The 21,252-nt window shown below is 33.6% G+C and overlaps 3 protein-coding genes across 3 annotated transcripts; 2 read left to right on the plus strand and 1 right to left on the minus strand.

Annotated features, from left to right (window-relative positions):
* Positions 1-513: 513 nt before the first annotated feature.
* On the plus strand, positions 514-2,928 carry LOC132054681 (heavy metal-associated isoprenylated plant protein 3). Its single transcript, XM_059446654.1, has 5 exons — positions 514-664; positions 767-926; positions 1,370-1,584; positions 2,251-2,338; positions 2,450-2,928. The coding sequence occupies exons 1-5, from the start codon at positions 656-658 to the stop codon at positions 2,755-2,757; spliced, it is 780 nt and encodes a 259-aa protein (XP_059302637.1). The 5' UTR covers positions 514-655; the 3' UTR covers positions 2,758-2,928.
* Positions 2,929-5,673: 2,745 nt separating this feature from the next.
* LOC132052759 (ABC transporter F family member 1-like) lies at positions 5,674-11,073 on the plus strand. Its single transcript, XM_059444437.1, has 6 exons — positions 5,674-5,889; positions 6,140-6,370; positions 7,755-7,828; positions 7,907-8,117; positions 8,212-8,446; positions 9,648-11,073. The coding sequence occupies exons 2-6, from the start codon at positions 6,140-6,142 to the stop codon at positions 10,703-10,705; spliced, it is 1,809 nt and encodes a 602-aa protein (XP_059300420.1). The 5' UTR covers positions 5,674-5,889; the 3' UTR covers positions 10,706-11,073.
* A 3,935-nt stretch (positions 11,074-15,008) lies between these two features.
* Positions 15,009-15,326, minus strand: LOC132054017 (auxin-induced protein 15A-like). Its single transcript, XM_059446102.1, has one exon. The coding sequence runs from the start codon at positions 15,324-15,326 to the stop codon at positions 15,009-15,011; it is 318 nt and encodes a 105-aa protein (XP_059302085.1).
* Between the last annotated feature and the right edge of the window lie 5,926 nt (positions 15,327-21,252).

A 21,252-nucleotide genomic window follows, 5' to 3' on the forward strand; every position in this document is an offset into this window, starting at 1 on the left:
ACTTTCCTTGTTAGTCTGTTTAAAAAAGAATGATACATGAAAATAATTTAACATAAAATTTCTCCCTTTACCATTAATAAAATGATTTATAGCCATAATATTTATATCTTGTTTTAGATCATAAGTTTCAAAAACTTTACTTTCTTTCTTAATTTTCGTGCCTAGTCAAATTATATCACATAAATTGGGACAGATGGAGTAGTACTTTTTATGTAGTTTTCAAATACATAAGTTTTATTTCATTTTATTTTTTTTATAAATTTCTTGTCCGAACTCAGGTCAAAATTAAATTGTTTGATTCTCAAAATTTAAACTGTGCCACGTAAATTCAGACAGAGGAAGTAACAATTTTCAGTAATTATCTTTAAATTTTTTTGACTGTTCAAAATCTTAGTTTTAATTTAGACCTTTAACTTTGCTAATGCTTATGCATAAACTGAATTATATATCGATCATCAAATAGTACTAACATTCCAACGGGGTAACGATATGATAACACCCCCTGCCGTTCCAGTCTCCACTATCATCCTGTACAACTACTGCCCCTCTTCCTCACACTAGCTAGCCCTAGGCCCATTATATATACACTTTCTAACCCCTGTAGTTTTCTCCTCTGTTTCCACATTTTATTTTCCAGGACTGATTTTGGAATACAATGGGCAAGGTAAGATTTCAAACTGATTATTCATTTTGATACCTATCTTGATTTCTCTCATTATTCGGTATTGATTACTAGTTGATAAGGCTGTTATTGTGGGGTTTGTAGAATAAGAGTATGAAGAATATTGAAGGAGATATGAAGAGTGAAGAACAACAGAAAAAGGAAGGAGGAAAGAATGAAGGGAACCAAAGTGTGGTTTTGAAAGTAGATTTTCATTGTGACGGTTGTGTCCGTAAAATTATCAAAGTTGTTCGAAGTTTTGAAGGTAAAATCCATAACTATGCATTTAGATTTTTCTGCTTTATCTTCCTTCTTTTCCCCCTATTTTTTATCTCCCCTGTTTTGTAAACTCTTCGTTATTTGTTTGTTCTTCATCATAATGTAGCTCTGTTTTTTTTTTTTTTTTTTTTTTTTTTTAAGTTCAAGTTAGATTTCAGATATTGACGACTATTGCGAAATAAGAATCACTATTTGTTCTTCGATTTTAGAAAGACATCTACTCTGTTTTTGCCTGTTCGCTATTTGTTTGTTCCGTATCTTAATGTAGCTCTGTTTTTTTATTTCAAGTTAGATTTCAAATATTGACGACTATTATGAAATGCGAATCACTATTTGTTCTTCTATTTTAGAAAAACATCTACTCTGTTTTTGCCTTTATTTTCTCGTCTCTGATTTTTTTGCTAATATCTGGTTTATTACGACTAAAAGGAGTCGAAAAAGTCATCTGTGATAATGATGCCAATAAAGTGACGGCAATCGGGAAAGTGGATCCGTTGAAGCTCAAGGAGAAAATGGAACGGAAGTTGAAAAAACCAGTTCAGCTTATCTCTCCGTTACCAAAGGATTGCAAAAAAGAGAAGAATCAAAATGAAAATGACACAAAGGGAACCAAAGGAGATGACAAGAAGAACAAAGAGAAAGAGGTATTGCTGCATATTCTCTCTGTTTATGTTTACTATTCTGCACCTTTCGTTTTCGTTCTGTTGCATGCTGTTTCTTTTCAGTCTGTTTTGTCTTTTTTTGCCTTTGTTGCAATTTAGCCATTTTTTGTGACTCATCAGTATCAGATCATTTAATTCACAGTATATCAGTTTTCTTTTTTCAAAATTTACGTGCGCTTGCAGCGTATTTTAGTGAAACATGGCAAATGGTGGTTTTCCGATGAATATACTCGGAATTTGTTAAAGTTTAATGGAAAATGTCATAGAGAAACTCCAATTATTTATTTTACATACGGAGTTTGTAATCCTTGTGGTCTATGGGGTATTTGATTTGGTAGCACTGTTTAAAACAGCCTGTTCTAATTAAAATGGTTAGCACTGTCTGCTTATGGTGTGTATGTGGTAATTATGATATGTCATTCCGTATTGGTATAGAGTAAGTAAAGTAAACTCATACTAGATGGGTTTATTTCCCTAAAGATAAAATTATTTATTCATCAAATGTTCATGTCAAAAATAAGTCCCTTTAACATATGGTGCACATTAAATAAAAACAGATACTCCTATATGTTTTTACTCCTTTAAATAGACTAATTAATTATGAAGAGACTCGAATTACTTACTAGCAGTAATTAATTATCCTTGTAGCCTCCGGTCACCACTACGGTACTCAAGTTGCATCTGCACTGCGAAGGATGTATTGAGAAGATGCACAAGATCATCACTAAGAACAAAGGTGAGATGGATTAATTATTCAACATTCTTCTTCTTGTTCCATCCATTTTAACAGTGATTTTTATTAGTAATTTCCTAAATGTTCTTAACGGAATTTTCATGGCTATTGCAGGTTACAAGGAGATGAAAATAGACCATGAAAAGGACTTGGTGACAGTGACAGGTTCAATTGACATGAAGGAATTGGTGGAGGAACTGAAGAAGAAGCTGAAAAAAGACGTTGAAATTGTGCCGCCAAAGAAGGAAGGAGGAGAGAAGAAAGATGGTGGCGATGGAAAGGGAAAAGCTAAGGATGGGCAAGGTGGCGGCGACAACAAGGTGGTGAATAATGGAATGCATAATGAGAAGGATCAGTTTGGGTATCCGTACATGGACCAGATTTTTAGTGATGAAAATCCTAATGCTTGCAGTATTATGTGAGGGAGTATACTGGATTATTGGCATAGTCTTTTTTTTTTTTAATAGAAGAATGATACAGCTTTAGAAACAATTTGAGATGAAAATTGTAAATAAAGAACAGGGGCTGTAGATGAATATGGGTCAATTATATATAATTATATACGGAGTAGTAGGTATATGTTATTAGGCTATGGGAAGCTGATTTATACTGTTTAAAACAGTCTGTTCTAACTAAATGTGTTGGTTTCCATTCATTGTGATTGCGTTATTGGTACAGATAAACTCATACTAGATGGGTTTATATCCCAAAGATGAAATTATTTATTCATCAAATGTTCAAATATTTTATAATAATTCCCCTTAACCTTTGCTGCACATAAATAATCATGTTGCAGCAGTCCATCAATTTGTTGGTTCCACTATTTGCACCACCTAATGTTACGTTGCTATAAAGAGTTGAAAACTGAGCAAGTTTTCGAAGAAATCTTTTGTAGAGACTAGAGTGAAGCCAATATCCACAATAGATAAAACATATTGCTTCAGTGAGACAGAGATAGGGACACTCTGAAATGCAGACCACTTTCCTTAGTCCTTTCTGGTGCATATTTACAGTGGTCCCGCTCTCTCAGCAGGAATTGAATCTACAAATTTATGTGTTTTTTACTCTTACCCAATTGGTTTGCCAATTCTTATCTCAAAGTATATAATTTTTTTTATCACTTAATCATTTGCAATTTTAATAAATCAAATCTATTTGCTGTCCGAATTTTAAACTTTGATACTATTTTTCATATCAAATTAACTTTTCAACTATTACGTTAGGGATATTAGTTTTCCGCTGCCAAATGGGATGATGGATTTGTAATACGATGATACATCTGTTATTTTCGAATTGATACGTTAGTTTCTTCATTTTTTATCAATAAATTACATAATTAGATCAAATTACATGTTTAGAGCAAAAAATATTTTTCAATAAAAATCAATTAAGAAACACAAAATAGTTTAAATTAACTCTCACATTGCTCATCCTATTATCTGTTTGCCATCGGAAATGATTGCGGCGAGTCTCAACTTTGCACATTATTAAGATCTGAACAGAATGCAAGATCTCATACCCTTAAAGAAGTTAACACCAGCTTTCAAAGGACGAAAATCCTGAACCCCAGTGTCCTTTACGATAATATTTAATTTTCCAGTACTTTTTATAGCACTGTAAATAACGTGAAAGTCATCCAAAAAGATTATGAAATGGAGCTGATGCGAAAAACATTAATTTTCTCAGTTAGAATGTATTACCGTTAACTCTTAATTTTTGGATCATTTATTTTCAATTTAAACTTAATTTCTTGTTAAATTTTAATCATTGATAATCCTTCTCATTCTATCGAAACAAATTTGATAAGAAGTCATCCTTTAAGAACCAGACAATGGGGTTTTAACGTCAATTAAGAAAGGCTTGTCATACAGAATACACTTTCTATGTATCTATGAAAAAATCGAAATACAATTTTATCTTACACTTCGTCCCTTCCTGAATGGGTCAAACACGCTTAAGCACCATATTTGAAGAGAAATGTACTCACTGGTGTGTTTAATGGCATTTACTAATCATAAATTAGCTACAGTATGAATATCTGTAAGTAAGTTATTTCAATAGCAATAGAGAGACAAATTGCAAACTTGTAGATAAAGGTGAAAAGGGAATAAACTTCTTTTAATTTCTTGATAAGACGAAGTCACCGCAATCATTTTCGATGGCACAGGAACAAAACGGATAATGGGATAAGCTATTTTTTTTTAATTGTGTTTTTCCTACTTTACCCTCTTAAAATAATTAAAAAATAAGAATTTTGATAGTTTGTAGGAAAATCAAGATTTTATTAGTTAAAATATCAACATCTAAACAATTAATTTTGTACTAATACTAGATGATACATCTATATAGTTGATACTAGATTATATAGTATTTTATAATAAATTATATATATCAAATTACATGTTTAAGGCAAAAAATATTTTTAAAATCTTTAAAAGTATTATCGACCGCCGTAACGCCTTATATTGGAGCATTGGGACACAATGATTCGATCCTTCCCTTACACCTGCAGAAGGACAAAATCCTGAACCCCAGTGTCCTTTACTAATATTTAATTTTCCAGTAGTTTATTTAAGAAAAGGCACGATGTAGCAAACACAAATGGAAAGACTGAGTGAAAAACAAATTTACTCAATTAGAGTGTATAAAGTACTAATTTTATCACTGATCTATTATTCAATTCTTAATTTCTTGTGAAATTTTAATCATATGTATCCTTCTCATTCTATTGATATAACCCAAAAAGAATCACTGAAATTGTAAAGAAGTGACAGGAGGAACTGTTACGAACATATTTTAGCAACAAGAAAATGATTCTCTACTCGGATAATAACTTTAGATAGTAAAAAGAGAGCACTATTTCTTTCTCATACAAATATATTTAATAAAGTTTTATAATTAATAAATTTTTAATTCAAACATTTTCATTTTACCCTCAATGATATACTTTATAAGAATGACATGACATGTTTAGGATTATAAGATTCAAATATCTTATTTTCGTGCTTAAAACTCATAAAATAAAACCAAATGAATATTATATTATTAATCTAGTTAAACTTTAGTTTTTTCTTTTCTGTTTTACACGAAATCAAATCAAATATAATCATTTTCTACATATCAAACAAATCATATACAATTAAAGAAAATATCAATTACTGAATCAGTTTGAATTTATTTTTCAATATGATACGATTATGTGTTTTAGTTGAACACCTTCTAGGCGGAGGGTGGAAAATAAACGAGCCAAATAAAAAACCGACATCCATATGACAAGTAATCAGGGTGACACATTTGCAGTCGCTAGTCAATTTACGCAACTTAAATATAAAAAAGTCGCAATTCTGAAAGCATCACCGATCAAATTCTCCTGAACCTCAACCATAAAACCGACACGTGTACCATCTTCTTCCCACAGTTTTCTTATAAGTATTCATCCAACATCTCCTCCTACACTCAAAACCCTCACATCATCCGAACTATAATCAGAGAAAATAATAGACTTCTGATTATTCTAACTCCTAGATCTTCTGATTAACATCTCCTATTTCAAGGTACTTATTTTTCACACATATTATCGTATTTTTTTGCTGTATATTTTGTGTTTTTACTTTCGATTATCGTATTGATTTATGATAGTTACACTGCTTTATCATGCCTTCTATACTATTTTGCCATAGCGTATTCGCTTCCGTTGTTTTCTTTTTCATACTGCTTTGAATTGTCTGTTTTTGTGTCGAGGGTATACTTTTTTTTTTTTTTCCTGATTGCTATTTTTTTGTTTTTGTTTTTGGAAATGGATAGATGGTATCGGATGCGAGTAAGAAGAGAGAGTTGCAGAAAAAGGCAGCAGCAGCAGCGAAGAGAGGAGGGAAGTCTAAGGCGGCAGCGATGAAAGCGGCGGCGGCAGCAACAGCTTCTCTGGCGGAGAGCAACAGTGTCGATGATTTAACGAATGGTGTAGGGGAGATTCGCTTGTCTGATCGGACTTGTACTGGTGTTTTGTGCTCTCATCCACTTTCCAGAGATATTCGGGTTAGTTTTTCATAATTGTACTTTCCTATATGAGTTTGATTCGTTGATTATGTTCTAGTGTTTATGGCTTTTGTGTGTAGTGGTGGCAGTTTTGTCTTATGTAATAGTGGAAAGAATAACATAAAACACAAACAGTTAGTATATGTAAAGGAATCGATAGCAATCCAAGATAATAATACAGGGAATTGGAAATGAAGTGGAAATCACTTCAATCAATTTCTGGAAGTAAGTCTCTATATTCCAAATTGTTTGCCACTATTGACTATCTTATTTGGGAAGTCAACTGTTTATTTTTCTTTCTTTCACAACGGGTTTCAAAAAATGAAAATAGTTATTTTAACTATAAATAACTACTACTCTGTTTGTAGTACTTTATGTAGTTTCTAAATGTAAGGTAGTCTGTGCACTAGCTCCTTCCCTTTTAATTCCAGCTTGGTTTCTGTTGCTTCAGCCTTTTTTCTGACTCCTAATTGCTTCAATAATTTGCACAAAGAAAATGAAGTGCAAGACTCTCTGAAATACCCAGAAACATAAACAACCAACCTGAATTATGAACACTCCAATGCTTGGTCTTGTGAATTTTTGTAATACTCTTTAATGATTAAATAAACGCGCTTGTGGTTCAACTCTGCAAGAGATGGCAGGTAGGTTTTAGTGATTCGTTGTGGCTTTGTTACAAATTGAGAAGTCAATATCAAGTGAAGAACTGTATATTTGCTCAGTTATGCTCTCTGGTTTTGTTTTTACAAAGTTCGTATTGGTTTTTCCTCCGTCATGCTCGCTGGTTTTGTGTTTATGGAGTTTGTCTCGATTTTTGTTAATCCTGGCAACTTGTCCATGCATAGATATAATGACGCTTATGATCCTTTGATTGTTTGTTTCCTTGATTTTGTTTGCACTAGAACAATTAATTTTCTTGGTGTTGTTGGCTCATTGCGTAGTGTGATATTCCAAATCTTGGTACGTCAATCAGTCAATAACCGAAACCCCGATGCTTTTGTCTAGTGGTAAGAGTACAATGCATGATGTGTGGGTTAGGCGCATGTCACGTGTTTGTACCCGAATAAAGCCTGGTATTAAGTGGATAAGGTAGTGAGGCGGGCCCATTGTCCACCGACTTTCAAGCCATGCGCCACTAGCCTTCGGGGATTTCTCTGTTAAAAAAAGAATCAGTCAATAGCTGAAGATATCCCATATTCACTTAGTTAGAAAACAGTGGTCTTGATTGGTGAGGTTGCATATGCTGTTATTACTCATGAACAAGAAGCACCCCTGTTTATGCTTTTTTGAAATTAGTATAACTAAAAAAAAGATTATTACCTACACAAAGTTCTCTTTCATGCATGACCTAAAGTTTTATTTATTGGGTACTCTTTGTTTGCAGATAGAATCTTTATCACTTACTTTCCATGGACATGATCTTATAGTTGATTCTGAACTGGAGCTCAACTATGGCAGGTAATTTTTATTCATCTCTTTATATGGCTGTTTCCTTAGTATAACTGATGGTCAAATTCTGGGATATTAATTTCACAGGCGTTATGGTTTGCTTGGGCTTAATGGTTGTGGGAAGTCTACTCTTCTTTCTGCTATAGGATGTCGTGAACTTCCCATCCCAGATCATATGGATATCTTTCATCTAACACGGGAGATTGAAGCGTCTGACATGTCCTCACTTCAAGCTGTTATTAGTTGCGATGAAGAGAGGTTGAGATTGGAGAAAGAAGTTGAAGTCTTGGTTGCACAGGTATTTTGCCGTGAATTTTAAACTGATACCATTTCATGAGCTTGATCACCTTTTTCTGGGTAAATGTGATGACTCATTTTGTGTCCACTTTTAGGATGATGGTGGTGGAGAGCAACTTGAACGCATCTATGAGCGTTTGGAAGCATTGGACGCAGCAACTGCTGAGAAGCGTGCAGCTGAAATCTTATTCGGTCTTGGATTTAACAAGAAAATGCAAGAAATGAAAACACGAGATTTTTCTGGTGGCTGGAGGATGAGGATTGCTCTTGCTCGGGCCCTGTTTATGAATCCGACCATTTTGCTGCTTGATGAACCCACCAATCATCTTGGTAAATCTTTTGTTGCATTTTTTATCTAGTATGTAAGACATTGTGTTGCAACATGCTTGGTCTAGTGTATCCAGACGATCAAGGAATATATTTATTAATACAACAAAAACAACATACCCAGTGTAATCCCACAAGTGGGGTCTGGAGAGGGTAGAGTTTGGAGAGGGTAGACTGTACGCAGACCTTACCTCTACCTTGGGAGACAGAGAGGCTGTTTCCGGTAGACCCTCGGCTAAGAATATAGCAATAACAAAGCCAATCAAATAGGAAGGGAAATAGTGACAGCAACACAACAGTATGCTAAGCAAAGCACAAAAGAGAGAAAATAATAACAGAAATCAAAGGACAAGAAACTAAACTACAGAAAATAATAACAGAAATCAAAGGACAAGAAACTAAACTACAGGGAAAAAAGAAAAAAAAAAAAAATACTATGACTACTAGTAAAGAAGAATATGCAAATCAACACGCCATTCCCCTACTAACCTTCTACCCTGATCCGTGTCCTCCACAACCTCCTATCTATGGTCATGTCCTCGGTAAGCTGCAACTGCGCCATGTCATGTCGAATCACCTCTCCCTAATACTTCTTCGGTCTACCTCTACCTCTCTTGAATCCGTATATTTATTAATAATGGGGGAAAAACTCCCGACGACTAAGAGTTTTAGCAAAAAAAAAGAGAACCTACAATACTACATGGTTCTCTACAAAAGACTTCCATCCTTCAATATAAATAGGAACCTCATGAGTGCACCAAAAAGAAATTAAGGCCAGAAGGCTATTCTTCAACTGTACAAAGATTTATTTCATTTCCATCTGAAGCTCTCGTATTCCTCTCTTTAAACCACCCATATAAGTGCTAATGGAGCAATATCCCACACCCTGAACCTTCTCTTCCGTCTTTTAAAGGCCCAACTGGATGAATGAATTTCACTGGTAAACTTCATTCTGGACGATAGAATATGGTGATAGCTGACATTATAGAATTTTATGGGACCTTGGATGTGTTATATCACTCTGGTTACAGAATTTCACTCTGCTAAGTAGTTACGTGAAGTTCCCTATTAACTGAAAGGAAATACAGGGATGCTATAATATATTGTTTCTTCACACTAATGTATCTACTGGAACGTTTGCTAGATTCTTCATTCGCAATTTCTTAGATTTGTCATGCTTATGATATTCTTCTGCTGAATGCAGACCTAGAGGCTTGCGTGTGGTTAGAAGAAACCTTGAAGAAGTTCGACCGAATTCTGGTAGTTGTTTCACACTCGCAAGATTTTCTAAATGGTGTGTGTACTAACATCATCCATATGCAAAATAAGAAGTTGAAGGCCTACACGGGTAATTATGACCAATATGTCCAAACCCGTGAGGAGCTGGAAGGGAATCAAATGAAGCAGTATAGATGGGAGCAGGAGCAGATTGCTTCAATGAAGGAGTACATTGCTCGTTTTGGGCATGGATCGGCCAAACTAGCCCGCCAAGCACAAAGCAAAGAGAAAACACTGGCCAAGATGGAGCGTGGAGGGCTTACAGAGAAGGTGGTGAAGGACAAGGTCTTGGTCTTCCGGTTTCCTGATGTTGGCAAACTTCCCCCTCCTGTTCTGCAGTTTGTGGAAGTGACGTTTGGATACACACCTGATAATCTCATTTACAAGAACCTTGATTTTGGTGTAGATCTTGATTCAAGGGTAGCACTGGTAGGACCTAATGGAGCTGGAAAGAGCACACTGCTTAAGCTGATGACAGGGGATTTAGTTCCTCTTGATGGCATGGTTAGGCGGCATAATCACCTGCGTATTGCACAGTTCCACCAGCACCTGGCTGAGAAGCTTGACATGGATTTGTCTGCTCTCCAATTCATGATAAAAGAGTATCCTGGGAATGAGGAGGAAAAGATGAGGGCATCAATTGGGAGGTTTGGTCTCACTGGTAAAGCTCAAGTAATGCCTATGAAGAACTTGTCAGACGGTCAACGTAGCCGGGTAATATTTGCGTGGTTAGCATTTAGGCAACCTCACATGCTGCTGTTGGATGAGCCAACCAACCATCTCGATCTTGAGACAATTGACTCACTTGCCGAGGCTTTGAATGAATGGGATGGTGGGTTGGTTCTTGTTAGTCATGATTTCAGGCTCATAAACCAGGTTGCCCACGAGATATGGGTATGTGAAAATCAAACTGTGACACGATGGAAGGGTGACATTATGGACTTCAAGCTACATTTGAAGGCGAGAGCCGGATTAGGTGATTGAAGCGGACATTCCAAGTTTTAGTATTACTAGCAAGTGATAATATGTCTGCTTCTCCTGGCTTTGTTTAGTCCAAAGAGAAATTGGTCAACATCGGAAGCAGGCCATCAGCAGCTAGCAGTGTTAGTGACACCACTCCTAGAGCTGTATGCCGTGGAGAGGAAGTGATCGTGGTCACCGTATGACTGGGCTGGCTGATGTTCTGCTTGGTGCAATGTTTTTGTTGTCCAATTCATTCTGGCTTTTCTCCATATGGTTCATGAAGCGAGAGGAGAAATAGCAGCCAGCTTGATGCATCACATAAACATCAGCATTTTTTTTTTTGTTATCCATGCTATTGCTATAAGTATGTTGTATTTCAGATTTGGGATTTACCTTTTCATTTTAAGAGCATTATGTTTTCCAAGTATGTTTTCAAAGTGGTCGTTTCAACATAAACTGAGTGGTGCTTAAGAATTATTCAATTGTATATATAGCCTCTGCTGAAATGCACCAAAATAAGGTTTGGGGGTAAAAAATCGACTCCCCTCTGGTGCCTTGAGTTGATCTCTACACTAAGGTACAAACGCCTAATAGAAGTGAAAGAGACACAGTAACAAATTAGCTGTAAATTTTCTCTTCACTCAGAAACGCACCACAAAAAGGAAAAAAAAGCGCCCTTCACCTTCAAGATGAAACCTTTAAGCCAAAATTTTAAGATAATCGTTCGGTTCTTCGAAAGTTTTGGTTTTTTGAAGGTGGACATAACACCGAATCAAACTATTGTTCGGTTTTTTCGGTTTCGGTTTTTTGAAGTTCGATTTAAATCGGTTTTTTTGATATGATATTAGAAGCGATTCCATTTATATTAATTCATATTTTCGCGATAATGAAATCGATATCAAACAAACAGGATACAACGAAAATCATAACCATGATATATAGGATTACTTTCTTTTATATACATCCAGTAAGAATGACTAAAAAAACACATAAAGGACATACATTAATCCTAAAGACACATCCTACTCACCTTCCTTTGTTAAGGATATTTGATTTTCTCAACTGAAGTGAAAAATTAGGGATACAAAAGCAAAAGAGGCTTGTTACAATTGGTTTTTTTTTTGGGGCTTAAACTTAATAGGCTTGGACTATTTTAATTTTTTAGGTAATGTATTAACTTTCGGTTTAAACCGAAACACCGAAGAACCGAACTCCAAACCGAATACCGAAGTTTCTGAAAACGTAAACCATAAAGTGTTCGAGTTTGTTGAAATATTCCGATAGACCTCCGCTCGAAAAAAAATTTATTAACTAATATTATACCACTGAGCAGCGAGCTTAGCGAATTTTTTTTATTAATAATGAAAATAACAAAATCAATTACAAAATGAATAACTACGCTTTGCAAGAGTAAAAACTATAATCAACCTAAGAGTATCTCAACTCTAAGTTGATTTCCAATCACCTCTCCCCAATACTTCTTAATGGCAAAATAATTAAAACTACTAAGAAAAAAATTGATTTGAGTAGCCTTTACATCAATACAGCTCCTAATTTCTCCAAGCTCTCACACCTCCGCGTTCGGGTTCGGTTTTATAAAACTTCGATTTGCTATTTCGGTTTCGGTTTTTTCTTGGACATGTCCAAACCACCTCGGTTCTTTCGAGTTTCGATTTTTTGAAGTTCGATTCGGTTGTCTTCCACCGAGGCCTATAAAAGCTCGACCGCAATTTCGTTGATTGAATACAATTGTAAACCAAGGTTTTTAAATAAACTTCTTAGGTTAAAAATCAATAATATGCACTGATTAGAACTATCTCATGCAGGGTTTAAAAAAGAGATAAAGGAGGGGGATAACTTAAAATTACCGTATAATTTTTTTTGACATTATTAGTATAGTTTAATATGTGATATATAATATGTTATTTAGCATTTTTACTAAGTTATTAGTTAATAATTTTCATAAAATTTACTTATAATTAGGGGTGGGCGTTCGGTTCTTCGGTATCAAACTTCGGTTCATTATTTGCCCACACATCCATCTCAATATTCTCGGTTTTTTTCTCGGTTTTTTGATATGCAGCTCTAATTCATATTCTCCAAAAGTTGTTACAATAATAATAAGTCAATAATTGTGGCCTTGTACCTGTAATAGTACCTTGTTCCACTGTTAGCTTTCTTAGCTGTTCGTACTTGTACCTATTTGTACGTTAATTACACCCTTTTTCTTTTGAATTCCATCTTTTAAACTCTGGCATTATCTTTTATTTAGACATTTAGTATTTCATTCCGTCTGTCAAAATAATGTTTCTTGTGTCTTAAAAAATGAATTTACACTATTATCTTCCTCTCCTTTTCTTTTTCTTTTCTACATTGTCTTCCTCAAAAAAAAAATAATGCTCATACAAGAAATTAATAAATGTAATTTCGAGTTTACTAAACTACCCCATTTATTAGATTATTTTTTAGAATTGAGCAATACTAAAGAGGACTAATTGTCAACAACCAAAAACCAAAGTGGAATCTTAAAGCGTAGTTGTCAAATTAAAAGCAAAGATCATATTTCAATTTTTGTCTCAAATTCTCCTATGGTAACAGTTATTTTTGATTTTTTTTTTTAATTAGTTCAGGAGGAAAGGAAAATATAGTGCAACTTTTTACAAAAGAAAAGCATTGACAGAAGTATCCCTCGGACAAATATTCATGTCAACGACTCTTATTTTTACTAAAATGATACTTAATTTGGGACGGAGAGAGTATCTAATAACATTCGTATTATATATACTTTGGTCGGTCAATTGTTATTAACGTACCAGTTGAAACATTAACAGCGTTTGTCTTAAATTTCTTTTGCATAGTATTATTCTGCCTTTAGTGGATTTGAGAACGTAATTATTGTTTGAGCAACTGTATTTTGCTTCTGGAGTCTTGGATTATAAATCTGTGACTAATCACTAATCAATTATTAATCAATTTGCTTTCCAGGCCAATTTCACTAATCAATTTATCTGTGACTAAAAAATTCAAATAATTTATAAAATCTTGATCTCATCTCGGAAAATGAAGTATATATGTGTTTTCTCAGTAAATGGTAGTACTTCTTTGCTTCTACATATTGCAAGTTTCTTTTCATAGAATACTTCATTAATATTTTTTTGAATTAGATCAGGGAAGAAGGGAGAAAGGGAGGGAAGGGGAGGGGGTGGGGGTCGGGGGGATGCCATTCTATTGGTGGGATTTGAGCCCTCCACCTCAACTACGGAAGGGAGGGAACTCACCAAATGAGCTATATAGCCATCAAACCCACTTCATTAATTTTAAATATCTAATCACAATTTATTTCTATTTTTTTAGTTAAGCAATTAGTCTCTCTAATTATAATGGTCCTCTTGCCTCCTGTTTGCTTGAAAATACAATAGATGAATAGTCATTCACTATAACATTATTTATTTGAATATCTTATTTATGATCAGACTAAGCATACAAATCCAATCACTGAATTATTAACTAATAAGGATTGTGAGATTTGAACCCTCCACCTCAACAACGGAAGGCAGGGAACTCGCCAAATGAGCTAGCTATCAAACCCATTTCATTAATTTTAAACATCTAATCACAATTAATTTCTATTTTTTTAGTTAAGAATGAATAGGTTCTAAAATGTTCAAAATCCTCCCCCATTAACCAGAGGTCTCGTGTTCGAGCCCTGGGAATGAAAAAAAATTGTTACGAGTGCTGCCCCGAAATGGCTCTGTACCACGTGATCCGGATTTAGTCTGGTCCAATGCGGATACCGAATACCGGATGGAAAACAAAAAAAAATGTTCAAAATCAAAAAAGAAAAAGGAAAGTAATATTTAGAATGAACAGGTTCTAAAATGTTAATTTGATGTTGGAATTTAAAGTGACCTTTTTTGTATGTTCAAATAAGTCGATTATCTAACTTTTGAGTACAATCAATTTAATTAAAGGGTTAAAAAGAAAGTAAAAGAAGGATGAACTGAATAATTAGGGTAACAAAAAAGCTTTATTCCACAGCTAAAATCAATCCCTCCATCTAGTTTTTCTTCTCTTTTCTCTCCACTTCAAAATGGAACTAGAACTCTTTCTCCATTCTATTATTATAGCACACACCATATTTAAGGCATCCACATGCAGGCATGATATTGTACAAATTCACAATCATAGCCAAGATAAGAAAAAACTGGAATATCGAGTTAGATATTGGAAATGATCGACTCAAATATATTTCTCTTTTTATTCTGTTGATCAGAATACCAGAAGCATCACACCATGCCAATAGAAAGAGAGTTAAGCTATTAAGCTAAGCAGTCGTATATATTAGGGCCAAAATTCTCTCCATCTCACATGGGCTACATGGTAGTGTAAGTGCACCTTCATGATCAAAACCATATTCCTCAGCAGCTTGTTCCAATAGCCTCAAGAATAAAGTGTGCGTTAAGCAACTCAATGGAACTACAAATCTCTTGAGCTCATCTTCGTCCGTCGCAATGACCGCGAAATGCCCTTCCTTCACGTCCTCCGGCACGTCCCTTTCGGGCTGATCGTCCGTGGAAAATTTCTTCCCTAGTTGAAGACTCTTTTGTAGTTTCCTCACTAGCCCATTCTTTTTCATCCCCATTTTTCTACCCTTTGACATTATGATAGTATGTTTTTTGGCTTGGAAAGGAGTCTGATGTACTTCCAACACTCAAATAATGCTTAAGAACTAGCCAGCAAACAAAGAGATCTGATGCTTAACTGCCTTATAAAAGGAGAGAAATAAGCTACTAGGTTTTTTTTTTTTTTTTCGGTTTTTTGGGGGGTACGTTTTGTTGAGAATGTTACGTAGGTTATGGGTATTATTTATAGTGGTGAGTATGAGAAGCTGCTAGGGTCAGAGATAAGATAGGTGTAAGTTGACATGGTTGGAGTGTCGTTGGTGTAAATATTGTGAGACAAAAGCATGTGAATATGAAGAAATGGAGTTCCAAGTCATCCCTGAAAGTACATCTAATAAATCACTATCACTGTTGTCATTAAAGAACCTACAATTGTACAAAAGCAGAAAAAGAAAAAAACAATTGTCGTTGTAACTTGTAAGCATAAAAATGGAAACACAGCAAGCTGATGAGATATTTGCTTCATGAAAATAAGAAATAACGGGTCATTCTATGCCTGTAAGAAATTTTTTACATTATCGAGTCACATATAAAAGTAACCAGATTTCTTTCATTAAAATGAGAGTTGTAATCTTGAAAATAAAACATGTTACATGTAAAAGTGATTCGTATCCTTTTTATTAGTTTGTACTAAAAAGAATGTCATCTTTTTATAATTAGAAATTATTTAACTTAATTTTATTTTATTTTACCTCAATGAGATATTCCTAGCCTCAGAAATGTCTAAAGCTTGTTTCATATTACAAATTTCAAAAGTCTTCAATTTTTTTTCTAGTTAAACAGTATTACATAAATTAGGACGGATGGATTACATATTTAAAACTAAGTGCCGTAAATAGATGTGTTAGCAGACAGGTTTGATAGCCGTATTAGAGCCCGGCTAAATCCGTATTTGCACCGAGAAGTCCACGTCCGGGGGTAAGTCTTTCACTGTCAATGCGGCTGACTGTACCGGCGGGAGCTCGAACTTAAGATTTCTGATGAAGGATGCAAGAGTACCAATTATCACTCCACTGCAACCAGCTTTGTTGGTTAAGATTGGTCTCTATATATGGAACAGTACTAGTTAACTTTAATTGAAAAATTACACATTTGCAGTCATGAGATCATTTCCTAGCATCTAACTAGTTTCTAACCTTTTGCCTCAATTTTTTGTTACAAAGCAGCTCATTCTCTGATCTCCTTTATCAAATGAGTTTGTTCTATACTTTTAGGATCGAAAGTCTAAACCAAGGCAAGTGAACAGATTGTCTTAAGCGCAAGAATTAATGATGTGAACCTTTTTAATTTATAATTTACTTGGTTCTTAATTAGCAGTAATAATTAAGAAAGGTTAGTAGCTAGCATTTCGAATTGATCACGAGGGACAACTCATGTAGATGACTCACTCCATGGTTCTATTGAACGAAAGTTAATTATTAGTACTAGCAGGCCTAGTGTACCCGGTTCATTAATTCTGAAGAGACCACACAGGAGCAGTAATGTACTGTGTGGAAATACTAAGAGATTATTTGGCACACACATGAAAAATTGTGTGGAAGATACAACTACAAGCATGCATCTCAGCCTCTTATTATTACCCCACTTTCTCATTCTACAATTCCTTGTCCTTGTAATATAATGGACGGTGAGTACTGAAACATATGATGTGTAATTATTTAGATACCTCTCGATCTCTAGTGTCTATATATTTATGCATGTCAGAGTTTTGTTGTTATTCTAATTTCTAAGCTAAGGTACTGTTACAAGCGCACTCTCCATCTTAAGTAATTCCGGTTTGAAAACTCCAAAGATGCTGAGAATTAGTCACTGAATATTATTTATGGAACGAAGGGCTAATAGTAATTTACAGTTGAACGAAGAGCTAATATTGAAATATACCCTGAGGGTTGTTTGGTTTGCAAACAAGTAATAGCGGAATTATAATATGGAATTTTTAAAAATATTTACTATTTATTTTGATAAATGTTTGATTTATTGGATTAAAATTAGATATGCCCGAGTATAATATATATACTCCATAAAACATGTATTTGGTCGTACTCTAAATAAATTTGGATAAATTTTGATTTTATATTTTTAACCTTGGTTTCTTAAAGGACTTTAGAAGAAGAGCTTAGGAGAATGACATCTTTGTCGTTTTAAAGTTTTATACTTGGCTAGGTATGCGAACATTAAATATGATATAAAAATAATATTACAATTGCGATATAACAATTTCTGAAATTGCTTATCTCGAAATCAAAACTCACTTAAATACATAATAAAATAACTTCATACTTATTCAAAAATTATTATCTCTTATCCCTCCGACCGGACGATGTATCGTACAACTAGCGTGACAGCATTGAGGAACGGCAATAGAACCCATTTCAGGCGAAAATTAAAGAAAAAAGATGCTTCTAGACTTAATTAGCATCTTTGAAAAACAGTGTTTTAAAAGGCAGTTTCAGGACTCGCCCCTGGCAAAACGTCCCGGGGCTCACGTGCTGGGCTTAGTTCCTGTGAGGATTACGCCCTAAGCGCCTACTTTTCGCCCTAAACATGCCTAACGCACAACGCTCGGGGCTCGCCTAACAGTTCTTACACAAATTATATGTTAAATTCCTTAGTTAAAATCATTGACCCTTATAATTCTTTAACAAATGAATGATACTTAATAGTTTTTCATCTATAGAAATAAGAAGATCAGGTTTAACTCAATTAACAAGTCGTAGTATTGCATATTTACTATTTGAGAACATCGTGAGGGTGAATATCATTTTATATTTCTCTTAAGATACATAACCGAATTGTACATTTTCACTTGTCATTGGTCTTTTGTCGTATCAAAATTATCATATTTTATTATTTCGCTATTTGAATGTAATTTTATTTTTATTCATGAAAGAGTTACGTTTTAACTATAATACTGATAAAGTTTATTATTATTTGCTTATAAGGAGATAAAATGAATAGTATGGTAGTAATATTGTTTTGAGAAATTGTGATTTTTCATTGTTTGAAAGTTAAGATGTTAGAGTTGATTCACATTTTATAATAGCTTTTATTTCATTATATTGTTTATACTCATAAAATTATGGTATATATAACTACAAGTTGTAAGTGGCGTATAATGGATTGCTTGGATATATATATATATATATATATATATGTAGATAGATAGATATATTGCTTTACAGTTTTCTTTTATTTTTTTAATGTAATTTTACCTATTTAAAAATATTTTATGTAATTATATTATTTTATGAAATACTAAAAATTAAACACCCATGGAGTGTGCCTCGGGGCTTACGTCTCGCCGAGACATGTGTAAAATGCCCCGCCTCACGCTCTTGCCTTTAAAAACACTATTTAAAAGTATACTGGTATTTTTTTTATTTCTCTCAAAATATATTTTCCCGAAGTTTTTGGCCCAACCCCATTTAGTTTTTAGAAAATTAAATTCAATTAACAAATATATTGATTTTGATAGTGCAATTACTGTCCTTAAAGAAGTTAAGCCTCCCAATTATGTTGATGGCAGAACTTCTCCAAAATTTTACAAAGTCAATAAAATATGAGTTTTCAGCAATTAACTCGAATTTCGGATAAAATTTATGATTTATAGTGAGTAGAAAGAGAAGAAGAGATAAATTCCTAATATATCGTATTTGGAGAAGATATAAATGTTTATAATACCTCTAGGAGTCTGCTGGAACTAAAAGACTTTAAAAGACCGCAATCACCCATGTGTATTAAAATAAAATTAAAAACATTTTGAATAATTAATTAAGAGAATTGTTTTAAATTAATAAAATAAATATGATAAGTGACTACAAACACTTGTTAATTTCAGACTACTTAACAATATAACCGACTTTTGATTAAAGTTCAAATTTTCCTTAAATTATCCAAACCAAGAAAAATAAGAAGTGTTCAAAAACACTTCTAATTACTTCTATCTTACCGACGAGGGACAAATATCCTTCTCTCGAATATCCCCATCAAACACCAACTGTATATTCTAACCGTTTGTCTCTCGTATTTTGGTTATTAATAAAACATTTAGCTGATCTTGGTATGTGTATTGGTAAAATGTCCTAATTATCACCTCCTCCAGGGAGTTATATTGCTGGGCGTGGGGAGATAGCCACCTTGGAACAAAAAAAGTACCGTCTCTTTAAAATATCAGCAAATACTTGAGTCAAATGAAAAGTGAAGTAGTAGATCCAAATTAAGGAAAAGAACAAGAAGCCATGATAACAAATAAGGGTCCATTATATTCATGTATAGTTATATCATCATAAATAACCCCTCTAACTTATAGCATTCCAAACTTTTGAAACGTGAAGTATGTGCTTTTTTAAAAGATATACTCACTTATTTAGTTAAAGAAGGAAGGTGTTTGGTTAGGATTTTGATGAAAGAACAAGTATTTTTAAATAGCAGTAGAGATTTTTTTATTAAGCCGAAAAAGATAGCTTCTTCAAAGTATGTTTGATTTTTGTAGGACAAGATTATTTATAGAAGAAATTCTTATTTATCAAATTTGAATTAAAAGTAACTTCCTTTTTAGTAATCTGACTCTTCATTTTCAAACCGATGAACTGATCAAACTCTTTTATATTGACATATACAACAACAACCCAGTATAATCCTACGGGGGAGGGGGGAGTTGAGAAGGGTAGAGTGTACACAGTAATGCAGACCTTACCCACCTTGAGAGTAGAGAGTTCTGATAGACATATGTTACAAAAAAAAAAAAAAGTAGAGAGAACATATATTTACATATGTTATAATGCACGACTGAATTTATTGACTTGGAAAATCATTTTAATCGAACTCCATTTGGTATCATAGTAGATAGAGGTTCCAGGTTCGCGCACGAATATCACCATTATCTCTTATCAAATTAAAAAAGCACTTTTACGCGCTTGCTCATGAAAAAAAAAAATGGACTTGAGGTGCTTGTTGAAGACATAATTAAATAAATAAAAGTGTATTTACTGTAATAGCTCATACTTTAAATAAAATTGTGTTTTAGTAACTTATACTTTTAGAAAATATGAGCTATTAGAAAAAATACACTTTTATTTACTGTATTATGTCTTCAACAACAATCTCATATATACATCTCTTAAAGAGGCTCCTAGAGAGAAACTTCTGCACTCGGTGTTTAGATTTTAAATAATTAAAAATTGAAGTGACATTTTGTGTTTATAAATTGATGTAACTACGGGATAATTAATTTTTTTTTTTCTTTTGACACCGATTGATAATTGGAACCACACAGTTAATCTTAATAATTTTGTTAGACAAGCGTGTTACAACCTGACCGCCCTGTTTGATGACTTATCTAATCAAAGATCTTAGAAGAAAAAAAGATCTCTAACCAGCAAATATTTTTTGAACTTTTGAATACATTTTAATTACGCACATGTATAAAATTTGATTAAAAGTGAAGTGTTTCGTCTTCTAAAGGACATTTATTTTATTTCCACTTCTCATTTGCTTTCAATGATTTTCTCTTTTCTTATCCTTGCCGACCCCAATAACCTGTTCATTAATGAAAAGACAAAGAACATATACTAATTCATGGCGCACATTTTAAATTTCTTGTTAGTATTTATTGGAAAAGCTTTTTTTAAATAATTTCCAAACTCAAGTTTTCAAATCTTACAAAAACTCAATAGTTCCCCAAAATCTTAAAACAATGAGTCAATAAAAATTGTACATAAAAATTTATTATACTTTATATATAAAACCTATACATTTTCTGACTATTATTCTTTTGAGAGTCCAAAAAGTATAATTATCCCATTTAAAAATTCAGTGTGCGGTTTCTTGGGCACAAATTTGGATGTTTCGATTTTCTGTTTAGGAAGGACGATGACATTGTCCCTC

This window comes from Lycium ferocissimum, chromosome 4 (genome assembly GCF_029784015.1).
Source record: "Lycium ferocissimum isolate CSIRO_LF1 chromosome 4, AGI_CSIRO_Lferr_CH_V1, whole genome shotgun sequence".
NCBI lineage: Eukaryota > Viridiplantae > Streptophyta > Magnoliopsida > Solanales > Solanaceae > Lycium > Lycium ferocissimum.

Bases quoted from the DNA above. Each gene is read 5' to 3' on its own strand.
- LOC132054681 (XM_059446654.1), top strand. The intron at 927-1,369 runs GTAAAATCCATA...TACGACTAAAAG, and splicing joins AGTTGTTCGAAGTTTTGAAG to GAGTCGAAAAAGTCATCTGT. The intron at 1,585-2,250 runs GTATTGCTGCAT...TTATCCTTGTAG, and splicing joins AGAAGAACAAAGAGAAAGAG to CCTCCGGTCACCACTACGGT.
- LOC132054017 (XM_059446102.1), bottom strand. From the start codon at position 15,326: ATGGGGATGAAAAAGAATGGGCTAGTGAGGAAACTACAAAAGAGTCTT.
- LOC132052759 (XM_059444437.1), top strand. From the start codon at position 6,140: ATGGTATCGGATGCGAGTAAGAAGAGAGAGTTGCAGAAAAAGGCAGCA. The intron at 6,371-7,754 runs GTTAGTTTTTCA...CTTTGTTTGCAG, and splicing joins CACTTTCCAGAGATATTCGG to ATAGAATCTTTATCACTTAC. The intron at 7,829-7,906 runs GTAATTTTTATT...TTAATTTCACAG, and splicing joins CTGGAGCTCAACTATGGCAG to GCGTTATGGTTTGCTTGGGC.